General features: G+C 38.9%; 2 protein-coding genes across 2 annotated transcripts; both read left to right on the plus strand.

Annotated features, from left to right (window-relative positions):
- The first annotated feature begins 347 nt into the window (after positions 1 to 347).
- Positions 348 to 4366, plus strand: LOC109046221 (neuroblast differentiation-associated protein AHNAK-like). Its single transcript, XM_042733452.1, has 5 exons — positions 348 to 854; positions 1845 to 1894; positions 2121 to 2214; positions 2401 to 2570; positions 2651 to 4366. The coding sequence occupies exons 2-5, from the start codon at positions 1892 to 1894 to the stop codon at positions 4364 to 4366; spliced, it is 1983 nt and encodes a 660-aa protein (XP_042589386.1). The 5' UTR covers positions 348 to 854; positions 1845 to 1891.
- A 1511-nt stretch (positions 4367 to 5877) lies between these two features.
- Positions 5878 to 9298, plus strand: LOC122138833 (neuroblast differentiation-associated protein AHNAK-like). Its single transcript, XM_042733453.1, has 2 exons — positions 5878 to 6715; positions 7224 to 9298. The coding sequence occupies exons 1-2, from the start codon at positions 5878 to 5880 to the stop codon at positions 9296 to 9298; spliced, it is 2913 nt and encodes a 970-aa protein (XP_042589387.1).
- Positions 9299 to 13645: the final 4347 nt, after the last annotated feature.

The raw sequence follows: 13645 nt of genomic DNA on the forward strand, positions 1-13645 counted from the left end.
AAGAGTCTGTTTTCCAGAAACTCTTACGTATTTAAAATACTGTATTTCCAGCTTAGAATGTAGAGTAGTTGGAGTCCTATGCATGGCCACTGCATATGTGCAAATACCTGCAGTTTATCATGTTATACAATGTAAAACTCAGTGAAAATAGTCTCATTTGTATGGAATTGTTTTAGAAGTAAAAGTGTTTTTTTTAAGTTATTGGTCTGTTTTCACATTTGTATTTATTTTTATTTATTGGTCTTCGAGAGGATCTACTCAAGGTATTTTCCCTCTTCAAACAGGTAAAAAAAAAAAAGTTTGTTTGGGTTTTTTTTTTTTTTTTTTGCAAACTAAGGTGTGGGAGTCCCACTGTATTCTAATATTTATTTCTGTGGTTTGAATGCATTCTCTCTTCTGAGAATTCACAATGCCTAATTGGTTTCATTAGAGGTGTGAATGCTCGTCTCCACCCAGAACAACCTGCGTGAGAGGGACTACGCCTTGTACAGGTGGACGTTTTCCAACTTGTATGAGTCATATGGGAGTACATGTGTGCATAGTTTAACCCTATTTTATAACGATTTCTTTTGATTTCCTCCCATCAATCCAGAATTAGGGAGAGGTTTGTTTTTGTTATGTCACCCTGCCTCCAATGCAGAACAGTCAGTGATGCTGAAGCTTTATGAGGTATGCATTTGGCCTGGTTAAACCAGTCGGTCCACTCTTCAAGTGTATTACTTGCCGCTTGTGAGAATACCATAAACAGTGAGAAGAGAACAGAAGTAAGCACAGTGTCATCCAGTGAAAACTTGTCTTCAGCATGGCACATTATCACTGCTGACACAAGGATTTAAAAACACACTGGATACAAGGTAAGGCTTTTCTTTGCTGTTCAAATTTACAACAGTACTTTGGACTGAACTCTGTTGCGTAGAACAGCCCGTATGGTACTTAAAGTAAAGTTTGGTTGTTTAGCAAGCATAGGTGTCCAGCTGTTTTTGTTATGTATGACTATGCAGCACTCGCAATGGTTAAGCTGATTTAATTGTGTTTTTTTGTCATTTAAGAGTGGTTTAATGTATTAATATTACAAACTGCATTTAAGTTGTGCATTAAAGTATTGCACAGAGACCGCTGTAAGATATTTAAAGTTGTAAATGTGTGCATTAACATCATTTCTATGGGGACCACTTTTTTTTTAAATACCGTTACTGTCTATTACTCTGTATCAAAAAGAATGTTTCTGAAGCCCACTTTTAGGTCCTCTACCTGTAATTTGTGTTTACTGTAAATATACAGGTTAATAAATAGGTTTTGTGCATGTTAAATAGATCATATACTGTAGATAATAGTTAGTAATTAGATGTTTTTGAAACCTGTTTAAATGAAATGAGACAATTAAATCATTTTAACAAATAGTTGAGCAGATTATCAAAATATGTGCCCTTACAGATAATCATGGGAGCACCTGATACCTCTACGATTACGCATGTTTAATACAGAGGGTGTGGTTAACAAGGTGGGGTCTGTTCACAGTTTCCTTTGTCTAGCCTAACCTGTTCCTAACGCCCTCTTGTTACACTATCCCTGAACAATTCCTTGAATACCTCAGTTACATCAGTTTCGTCTGCCAGTGGGATAAATGCAGATGTTTCGTTAAGCATTACCATCTTTTAGGATGAATTGCACACCAAGATAGATGCCCTTGTGTCAACTGGCAAAGTGTAAAGTAAATTTAAATGAAGTTAGTGATGTTCGCTCAGTGATGCTTCAATGATGTTCACAATTACATGTGTCAATAATAATTAGCACTGAAACGTGGGTGTCTTGCTGCTGCTGAATCATTTCTTTTGCATCAACAGGTTTGAGATTTGGAGGCTTTTCTTCACTGTAAATATATACTAGTGACATGGTATGATCTCTTTATTTTATCCAATCTGTATCTGAACTATATTTTGTGTACGCATTTTGTGTGATCTATCAAATATATTTTTAAGTTCATGTGCTTGTCATTAATAGGAATAAATGCTAAATAAATTATTATTCAAATATTAGTAGCGAAGTTGGCAGGGGTTTATGTTTATCACAAAAAATCTTTAATTTGTGTGTTTTTTTTATTATTATATTGTCACTTGCAGGCTCTTCGAAGAAGCCTCTCTGACAGCCTGCTACTTGAAGATGACAATGTATCTGTAGAGGGTTTGGAATATACAGACCTGCACTTACATGAAGGTACAGTTTCGTGACTGTTTGAATATAATTTTTTTTATATGCCCTTGTATATTAATTGAGCTTTAGATTGCTGGTTCACTTTTACTGTGGAGAAAATGGCTTGCCATGAATGTTGATATGGTGGAAATTTAAGGATAACTGTTTATAATAGATTACATTTCACACTACTTTACATTTCCATTTAAGATGATGAAATTGTGGGTGCCAGTGGTCGGTTTGAACTACAGAGGAATGAACAAAAGAAGAATGAAGCTGTGGACATTTTAAAGTTGATTGATAATGACAAGGGGATAACGAAGCATGGTTTGAAATCCAGCAAGAGCTTGGAAAGCCTGGATATCAAAGCTCCAAATGAGGTCTGTGCACATCACATTCACATTTTTTTTTCTCATGAAACCCCCAAATAAATTAATTTACGATTCAAATGTTTCAACAGGTGTGGAAAGATTCATATGACAAGCTCTTCAATGCTAAAGTCAAGAAATACATGAAAGGAAATAAAACTGTTAAGGAAAACAGACATGGCATACACAATGGGCCAGTGACAACCCAAACACTTGACCGCAAAAGCTGTCAAGTAAATGTTTCGGCTTTACTTGAGAATGCAGATCGAATGCGTCTCAATCCATATGAAACAGAATTTGACAATCAAGTGGGGCCTTTCATGGTCAATTATGATTCCAAGGATTCTACAGGTGAATATGACTCCGAAATGTTAGTACAAGGATCTGACCTGCTAAGATCAGCAAAGATCAAAACCAGTATTTCAAGAGATGTTCCATTGCATCATTCCACAAAGAACCTGACCAGTGTTGAAAGGGAAATCAACATACATGGTGGAACATATACAGATCCAAAAATAGATGTTGGTATTAATGCACCAGATTCAAATCTTACACTGTCAAATACCCAAGGATCTCCTGTGATGCACCTCACAAAAGGACATTTTAAAGGCCCGAAAGCAGTGCTTAATTCTTCTGATATGGATATGGATGTTCCATCGGTTAATGCCAAGAAGCCAAAATTTAAACTGCCAAAGTTTAGCCTCTCTGGAAACAAGAATACAGACATCAGTTATGATGGAAGTATGAAGGGGTCAAAACTGGCATACCCTGAAGTAGCTGCAGGTTTTAATGGTTCTGATATTCAAATTGATGGACCAAAGGCTGATTTCAAAGGTCTAAAAACAGACCTTCCAGACATGGAAATGTCATCTGGAAAACTGAAAACGCCCACCTTCAGCATGCCTAATTTTGACCTGTCAGGACCCAAAATAAAAACACCTGACTATGATCTGTCCACTCCCAAATTTAAAACAGACTTTGATTCACCAGACATCAACATCAGAGGTCATAAGCCAGATATCACAGGACCTGACATGGATGTTGATATTCCTGCAGGTACATTTAAAGGACCAAATTTCAAGAAACCCAATCTGACTCTGCCTCAAACTGATGTGAAAGGCCCAAACCTAGATATCAAATCACCTGATATTGATGTTAATGGTCCATCAGGTAAATTAAATATGCCAGAGTTGAAGATGCCCAGTTTTGGCGTGTCAGGTTTAAAGGGGCCACATATGAATATGGATGCTGACATTGATAAGCCAGACCTCAATCTGAGTGCATCAACTCCCAAGCTAAATGCAGGGATAAACAGTCCTGATATTGATATTCATGGACCTAATGTTGATCTCAAAGGTCCGAAAACAGATCTTACGCTTCCTGACATGAACATGCCATCTGGTAAAATGAAAGTTCCCACTTTCAAAATGCCTGATTTTGGTCTCTCAGGACCCAAAATAAAGACTCCCGAATATGATCTAAAAACCCCTGAAATGGATCTGTCAGCTCCAAAATTTAAGGCAGACTTTGATTCGCCAGATATCACAACCCCAGACTTGAATGTTGATATCCCTAAAGGGAAAATGAAAGGACTAAATTTCAAGAAACCCCATCTTGATGTGAATGCACCTGACCTTGACATAAATGCCCCATCAGGTAAACTGAAGCTGCCAAAATTTGGTATCTCTGGTAGTAAGCCAAAAGGCCCAGATCTTAAATATCATAGACAAAAGCCCCCTGATACCCCAACATGGATCCTGAATATTCCTCAAACTGATCTTAAAAGGCCCGAACCTAGCCAAAAGTGAAACTGTTAAGTCCTTCAGGTAAATTCAAGATCCCCTTGATTTTTGGCCTCTCAAGCACCAAAAATAAATGAATGTGATCTGAGGACTCCTGAAATGGATCTGTCAGCTCCTTTAAAAGACTTTGATCCCCAGAGATCTGAACAGTGGAGGTCATAAGCCAGATCACAGCACCTGACATGAATGTTAATTTCCCAAAAGGAAAAATGAACCAGGACCCAAATTTCAAATAACCTGATCTTGACCTTAAATGGACACCATCTGAAGGGAAACATAAATTCCCCTTTCAGCTAAACTGAAGATGCCAAAATTTGGTTTCTCAAAGTAGCAAACAAGGACCTGATCTAAAATCAAATCCAAATGAATCTCTCTAGCCCAAAAAAGCAAACTTTGGTCGGAATCAATACCACCTGGACCCCTGAATCTTAAAACAGATTTAATAGAGCCTGATATAGAGTCAAATCACCTGATATTGATGCCTTGACATAAATGCCCCATCAGGTAAACTGAAGCTGCCAAAATTTGGTATCTCTGGTAGTAAGCCAAAAGGCCCAGATCTTAAAGTCAAATCTCCAGACTTGAATCTCAAAAGCCCCAAAATAAAGGGAGGAATTGATACCCCAGACATGGATCTGAATCTTCCTCAAACTGATTTAAAAGGCCCGAACCTAGATATCAAATCTCCTGATATTGATGTTAATGGTCCTTCAGGTAAATTCAAGATGCCTGATTTTGGCCTCTCAGCACCAAAAATAAAGACACCTGAATGTGATCTGAGGACTCCTGAAATGGATCTGTCAGCTCCGAAGTTTAAGGCAGACTTTGATTCCCCAGATCTCAACATTGGAGGTCATAAGCCAGATATCACAGCACCTGACATGAATGTTAATTTCCCAAGGAAAAATGAAAGGACCAAATTTCAAGAAACCTGATCTTGACATAAATGCACCTGATCTGAAGGGAAACATAAATTCCCCTTCAGCTAAACTGAAGCTGCCAAAATTTGGCTTCTCAAGTAGCAAGCCAAAAGGACCTGATCTTAAAATCAAATCTCCAAAGCTGAATCTCTCCAGCCCAAAAACAAAGGGAGGAATCAATACCCCAGACATGGATCTGAATCTGCCTAAAACAGATTTAAATAGCCCAAATATAGATATCAAATCACCTGATATTGATGTCAATGCCCCTTCAGGTAAATTTAATATGCCAAAGTTAAAGATGCCCAGTTTTGGCCTGTCAGGTTTGAAGGGGCCACATATGAACATGGATGCTGACATTGACAAGCCTGACCTTAATCTAAGTGCATCAACTCCCAAACTAAATGCAGGGATAAATAGTCCTGATATTGACATTCATGGACCTAATGTTGATCTTAAAGGCCCGAAAACAGATCTTAAATTTCCAGACATGGACATGCCATCTGGAAAAATGAAAATGCCAACTTTCAAGATGCCTGATTTTGGTCTCTCAGGACCCAAATAAAGACTCCTGACTATGATCTGAAGACCCCGGAAATGGATCTTTCAGCTCCAAAGTTTAAGGCAGACTTTGATTCACCAGATATCACGGCACCTGACATGAACGTAGATTTTCCTAAAGGTAAAATTAAAGGACCCAATTTCAAGAAACCCAATCTTGATATGAATGCGCCTGACCTTGACATCAGTGCCCCTTCAGGTAAATTGAAATTGCCAAAATTTGGCTTTACTGGTAGTAAGCCAAAAGGCCCAGATCTTAAAGTCAAATCTCCAGACTTGAATCTCAAAAGCCCCAAAATAAAGGGAGGAATCGATACGCCAGACATGGATCTGACTCTGCCTCAAACTGATTTGAAAAGCCTAAACCTAGATGCCAAAACACCTGATATTGATATTAATGGCCCTTCAGGTAAATTTAATATGCCAAAGCTAAAGATGCCCAGTTTTGGCATGTCAGGTTTGAAAGGGCCACATATGAACATGGATGCTGATATTGATAAACCAGACCTCAATCTGAGTGCATCAACTCCCAAACTACATGCAGGATTAAACAGTCCTGATATTGATGTACATGGACCTAATGTTGATCTCAAAGGTCCGAGAACAGACCTTACTCTTCCAGACATTGACAAGCCTTCAGGAAAAATGAAAATGCCAAATTTAAAGATGCCCAAGTTTGGTGTCTCAGGACCAAAAATAAAGACGCCTGACTATGATTTGAAGACCCCTGAAATGGATCTGTCAGCTCCAAAGTTTAAGGCAGACTTTGATTCTCCAGACCTGAATGTCAAAACCCCTAAAATAAAGGGAGGAATCGATACGCCAGACATGGATCTGACTCTGCCTCAAACTGATTTGAAAGGCCTAAACCTAGATGCCAAAACACCTGATATTGATATTAATGGCCCTTCAGGTAAATTTAATATGCCAAAGCTAAAGATGCCCAGTTTTGGCATGTCAGGTTTGAAAGGGCCACATATGAACATGGATGCTGATATTGATAAACCAGACCTCAATCTGAGTGCATCAACTCCCAAACTACATGCAGGATTAAACAGTCCTGATATTGATGTACATGGACCTAATGTTGATCTCAAAGGTCCGAGAACAGACCTTACTCTTCCAGACATTGACAAGCCTTCAGGAAAAATGAAAATGCCAAATTTAAAGATGCCCAAGTTTGGTGTCTCAGGACCAAAAATAAAGACGCCTGACTATGATTTGAAGACCCCTGAAATGGATCTGTCAGCTCCAAAGTTTAAGGCAGACTTTGATTCTCCAGACCTGAATGTCAAAACCCCTAAAAATAAAGGGAGGAATCGAACGCCAGACATGACACCTAATCTGACTCTGCCTCAAACTGATTTGAAACGCCTAAACAGATGCCAAAACACCTGATATTGATATTAATGGCCCTTCAGGTAAATTTAATATGCCAAAGCTAAAGATGCCCAGTTTTGGCATGTCAGGTTTGAAAGGGCCACATATGAACATGGATGCTGATATTGATAAACCAGACCTCAATCTGAGCGCATCAACTCCCAAACTACATGCAGGATTAAATAGTCCTGATATTGATGTACATGGACCTAATGTTGATCTCAAAGGTCCGAGAACAGACCTTACTTTTCCAGATATTGACAAGCCTTCTGGAAAAATGAAAATGCCCAATTTAAAGATGCCTAAATTTGGTGTCTCAGGGCCAAAAGTAAAGACGCCTGATTATGATCTAAAGACCCCTGAAATTGATCTTTCAGCTCCAAAGTTTAAGGCAGACTTTGATTCTCCAGACCTCAACATTAAAGGTCATAAGCCAGATATCACAGGTCCAGACATGAATCTTGATTTCCCTAAAGGTATATTTAAAGCACCAGACATAAAGACACCTAATCTTGACATGAATGCATCTGGCCTCGACATCAATCCCCCTTCAGGTAAACTGAAGAAGCCAAAATTCGGGTTATCAGGTAGTAAGCCAAAAGGCACAGATTTTAAAATCAAATATCCAAAGCTGGTTTTCAAAAACCCCAAAATGAAGGGAGGAATAGATGCCCCAGACATGAACTTGACTCTGCCTCAAACTGATTTAAAAGGCCCAAACCTAGATATCAAATCACCTGATGTTGATATCAATGGTCCATCAGGTAAATTGAATATGCCAAAGTTAAAGATGCCCGGTTTTGGCCTGTCAGGTATGAAAGGGCCACATATGAATGTGGATGCTGACATTAATAAGCCTGACCTTAATTTGAATGCATCAGCTCCTAAACTAAATGCAGTGTTAAGTGATCCTGATATTGACTTAAATGGACCCAATGTTGATTTCAAAGGCCCAAAAACAGACCTTACTCTTCCAGATATTGACAAGCCTTCAGGAAAAATGAAAATGCCAAATTTAAAGATGCCCAAGTTTGGTGTCTCAGGGCCAAAAATAAAGACACCTGACTATGATTTGAAGACACCTGAAATGGATCTGTCAGCTCCAAAGTTTAAGGCCGACTTTGATTCCCCAGACCTGAACATTAAAGGTCACAAGCCAGATATCACAGGTCCAGACATGAATCTTGATTTCCCTAAAGGTAAATTTACAGCACCAGACTTAAAGACACCCAATCTTGACATGAATGCACCTGACCTTGACATAAATGCCCCTTCAGGTAAATTTAAGCTGCCAAAAATTGGCTTCTCGGGTAGCAAGCCAAAAGCTCCAGAACTGAATCTCAAAAGCCCCAAAATTAAGGGAGGAATCAATACCCCAGACATGGATCTGACTCTGCCTCAAAATGATTTAAAAGGCCCAAACCTAGATTTCAATTCACTTGATGTTGATGTTAATAGCCCTTCAGGTAAATTGAATATGCCAAAGTTAAAGATGCCCAGTTTTGGCATGTCAGGTTTGAAAGGGCCACATATGAACATGGATGCTGACATTGATCAGCCCGACCTTAATTTGAATGCATCAACTCCCAAACTAAATGCAGGGATTAATGGTCCTGATTTTGACATTCATGGACCTAATGCTGATTTCAAGGGTGCAAAAACCAACCTTGCATTTCCAGACATGGACATGCCTTCTGGAAAACTGAAAATGCCCACCCTAAAGATGCCTGATTTGGTTTCTCAGGACCCAAATTCAAAACATCGGGCTGATGATTTGAAGACTCCTGAAATGGATCTGTCAGCTCCAAAGTTTAAGGCTGACTTTGATTCCCCAGACATTAACATTAAAGGTCATAAGCCAGATATCACAGGTCCAGACGTGAATCTTGATTTCCCTAAAGGTAAATTTAAAGGACCAAACTTAAAGACACCCAAACTTGACATGAATGCACCTGACCTCGACATCAATGCTCCTTCAGGTAAACTGAAGCTGCCAAAATTCGGCTTCTCTGGTAGCAAGCCAAAAGCTCCAGACTTAATCTCAAAAATCCAAAGCTGGTTTTCAAAAGAGCAATGAAGGGAGGAATACCCCAGACATGGATCTGAATCTGCCTCAAACTGATTTGAAAGGCCCAAACCTAGATATCAACTCACCTGATATTGATGTTAATGGTCCTTCAGGTAAATTTAATATGCCAAAGCTAAAGATGCCCAGTTTTGGTCTGTCAGGTTTGAAAGGGCCACACATGAACATGGATGCTGACATTGATCAGCCCGACCTTAATTTGAATGCATCAGCTCCCAAACTAAATGCAGTGATTAATGGTCCTGATATTGACTTTCATGGACCTAATGTTGATTTCAAGGGGCAAAAAACCAACCTTGCATTTCCAGATATGGACAAGCCTTCTGGAAAAATGAAAATGCCCAATTTCAAGATGCCCAAGTTTGGTTTCTCAGGGCCAAAACTAAAAACATCGGGCTATGATCTGAATAGCCCTAAAATGGATCTGTCAGCTCCAAAGGCAGACTTTGATTCACCAGACCTCCATTAAAGGTCATAAGTCGGATATCACAGGTCCAGACTTGAATTTTGATTTCCCTAAAGGTAAATTAAAGCACCAGACTTCAAGACCCCCAATCTGGATTTGAATGCACCTGACCTTGACATAAACTTCAGGTAAATTTAAACTGCCAAAAATGGGCTTCTCAGACAGCAAGCCAGAAGGACCTATCTTAAGCAAAGCTCCAAACCTGAATCTCAAAAGCCCCAAAATAAAGGGAGGAATCAATACCCCAGACATGGATCTGAATCTGCCTCAAACTGATTTGAAAGGCCCAAACCTAGATATCAATACACCTGATATTGATGTTAATGGTCCTTCAGGTAAATTGAATATGCCAAAGGTAAAAATGCCCAGTTTTGGCTTGTCAGGTTTGAAAGGGCCACATATGAATGTGGATGCTGACATTGACCAGCCCGACCTTAATTTGAATGCATCAACTCCCAAACTAAATGCAGGGATTAATGGTCCTGATTTTGACATTCATGGACCTAATGCTGATTTCAAGGGTGCAAAAACCAACCTTGCATTTCCAGACATGGACATGCCTTCTGGAAAACTGAAAATGCCCACCCTCAAGATGCCTGATGTTGGTTTCTCAGGACCCAAATTCAAAACATCGGGCTATGATCTGAATACCCCTAAGATGGATCTGTCAGCTCCAAAGTTTAAGGCAGACTTTGATTCACCAGACCTCAACATTAAAGGTCATAAGCCAGATATCACAGGTCCAGACATGAATGTTGATTTCCCTAAAGGTAAATTTACAGCACCAGACTTAAAGACACCCAATCTTGACATGAATGCACCTGACCTTGACATTAATCGCCCTTCAGGTAAATTTAAGCTGCCAAAAATTGGCTTCTCTGGTAGCAAGCCAAAAGCTCCAGAACTGAATCTCAAAAGCCCCAAAATTAAGAGAGCAATCAATACCCCAGACATGGATCTGACTCTGCCTCAAACTGATTTGAAAGGCCCAAACCTAGATATCAATAGACCTGATATTGATGTTAATGGCCCTTCAGGTAAATTGAATATGCCAAAGTTAAAAATGCCCAGTTTTGGCTTGTCAGGTTTGAAAGGGCCACATATGAATGTGGATGCTGACATTGATCAGCCCGACCTTAATTTGAATGCATCAGCTCCCAAACTAAATGCAGGAATTAATGGTCCTGATTTTGACATTCATGGACCTAATGCTGATTTCAAGGGTGCAAAAACCAACCTTGCATTTCCAGACATGGACATGCCTTCTGGAAAACTGAAAATGCCCACCCTCAAGATGCCTGATGTTGGTTTCTCAGGACACAAACTCAAAACATCGGGCTATGATCTGAATAGCCCTAAAATGGATCTGTCAGCTCCAAAGGCAGACTTTGATTCACCAGACCTCAACATCAGAGGTCATAAGTCGGATATCACAACACCAGACTTGAATTTTGATTTACCTAAAGGTAAAATTAAAGAACCAAATTTCAAGACCCCCAATCTGGATTTGAACACTCCAGACTTTGACATCGATGCACCTTCAAGTAAATTTAAACTGCCAAAGCTGGGCTTCTCAGACAGCAAGCCAGAAGGACCTGATCTTAAAGTCAAATCTCCAAAGCTGAATCTCAAAAGCCCCAAAATAAAGGGAGGAATCGATACCCCAAACATGGATCTGACTCTGCCTCGGTCTGATTTGAAAGGCCCAAACCTAGATATCAAATCACCTGATACTGATGTCAATGGCCCTTCGGGTAAAATGAATATGCCAAAGTTAAAGATGCCCAGTATTGGCCTGTCAGGTTTGAAAGGGCCACATATGAATATGGATGCTGACATTGATCAGCCTGAACTTAATCTGAGCGCATCAGCTCCCAAATTAAATGCTGGGATTAATCGTCCTGATTTTGACTTTCATGGTCCTAATGTTGATCTTAAAGGTCCAAGTACAGACCTTACACTTCCAGACATGGACATGCCATCTAGACAAATTAAAATGCCTGCTTTTAAGATGCCTGATATTGGTTTCTCAGCACCCAAAATAAAGACACCTGACTATGATCTAAAGACACCTAAAATGGACCTCTCAGCTCCGAAGATAAATACAGAATTTGATTCCCCAGACTTCAGTATCAGAGGTCATAAGCCAGATATCACAGCCCCAGAAATGAATGTTGATTTCCATAAAGGCAAAATAGGACCAAATTTCAAGAAACCTAATTTTGATGTGAACGCACCAGACTTTGACATTGATTCTCCTTCTGGGAAAATGAAACTCTCAGGAAACATGCCAGAAGGAACAGATGTTAAATTCAGCTCTCCAAAGATGTATCTTAGAACCCCCCAAATTAAAGGAGGAATTGATAGCCCTGATTTTCACGGCCTGGGGTCTGATGTTGATTTTGGTACCTATAGACAAATGCATGCTGACAGCTTTGCAGTCCCAAGAGGTAAAACAAAGGCAGCCAAAATGTACGATCTTGATGCTCCCTCAAGAGACTTCAGAATACCGACTCATCAGAAATATAGTGCCCCAGAATTTAACATGCAGGACCCCTATTATGACTTGAACAGAGACATGAAAGTTTCAGGACAAGCTCAGTGGCCTACAATGCAAAAACATGTCTCTGGCCAGACCAGAATCTCTGGAGTAGGTCCAACATCTTCAGATGTTTACTACAATGATATGTCTGGGGCATTCAGGTCAGGACATCATAAAACAAAAGCAAGTAACTTTGATATTGATGGCAACTGGAACAATATATCGTTGCCTAAACTTAAAGGTTCAAGAAATAGAGAAAATGTAGCTGTGAGAAATTCCAATATGGGAATGTATACCATGCAAAGATCAGGTGATAGTGCAGGTTATTATAGGAAGATGGTTCCAAGACGTTATTACACTACTGATGATATATGCTACACTTATAAAGGGATGCCTAGAAGAGATGGATGGGGCAATGGGCTAATTGACCATAGTCGCAGACAGACAATGAGACATCTGCAAATACATGCAATGGATCTGGAGGTTCCAGAAAGCGCTTTGAAAAGGTCCAAATTTAACGTTCTTAAACTAATGTAGTAGGATAATTAAAAGAAAGGGATGTGGGAGACAAGAATGAGCTTGTCCTTAGCAATCATTTTTACAGGGCTGATAAGAATTAATATATTACAATCTATAAAAACTTAAGAGTAGATATTGTAAATGTGCTTGAGCAAACTTTTTTCTGCTTCTTAACACTGATGAACAAGCCTTTCCCTAAAGGAGATGTTATATTTGAAATGTTAGCATAAACTTGCACTTACAGTATCATAGAGTTATTAGGTTATAAGTTTTAAAAAGAGTTTACGTGTTATATATATGTGACAAAATATGTGACAATATTAAGTGGATCTTGCCTGATTAAAAATTGTAAATCATATATATTTTGTAAATGATGTAAAATGCTACAGTAATGTATAAATACAATGTGGATGAAATATACACTCTGGAAAACGGTTTGTTTGGATAATGTCTTGTTTCTTGCCAACTTTTTTTTTTTTTTTTTTTTTAGTTTTTCGCACATTTTTTGTTTTATGCTCATTGATACAATAAGGTACACATAGGGGGATTTGTTTTGAATGATGTATATAAATCATTTGTGAAATATTCCTACTAACATTGTTGATTCAAGATACAAGTTGTTGTAGAATACTTCAAATGTTATGCAGTTGAAATAAACATAATAGTGTACCATATTCTGAAGTGGTTTTTTTGAAAGAGTATTTGCCTAAATGCTACTTTAAAAAACCTTACTATATAAAGAGTTTTTGCACGTTATGACAAAATCTGCATATACACTCTTAAAAATAAAGGTGCTTCACGATGCCATAGA

The sequence above is a fragment of the Cyprinus carpio genome, chromosome B11 (assembly GCF_018340385.1).
Source record: "Cyprinus carpio isolate SPL01 chromosome B11, ASM1834038v1, whole genome shotgun sequence".
Lineage (NCBI taxonomy): Eukaryota > Metazoa > Chordata > Actinopteri > Cypriniformes > Cyprinidae > Cyprinus > Cyprinus carpio.

Bases quoted from the DNA above. Each gene is read 5' to 3' on its own strand.
- LOC109046221 (XM_042733452.1), top strand. The intron at 2,215-2,400 runs GTACAGTTTCGT...TTTCCATTTAAG, and splicing joins AGACCTGCACTTACATGAAG to ATGATGAAATTGTGGGTGCC. The intron at 2,571-2,650 runs GTCTGTGCACAT...ATGTTTCAACAG, and splicing joins ATATCAAAGCTCCAAATGAG to GTGTGGAAAGATTCATATGA.
- LOC122138833 (XM_042733453.1), top strand. From the start codon at position 5,878: ATGGATCTTTCAGCTCCAAAGTTTAAGGCAGACTTTGATTCACCAGAT. The intron at 6,716-7,223 runs ATGCCAAAACAC...ACGCCTAAACAG, and splicing joins TTTGAAAGGCCTAAACCTAG to ATGCCAAAACACCTGATATT.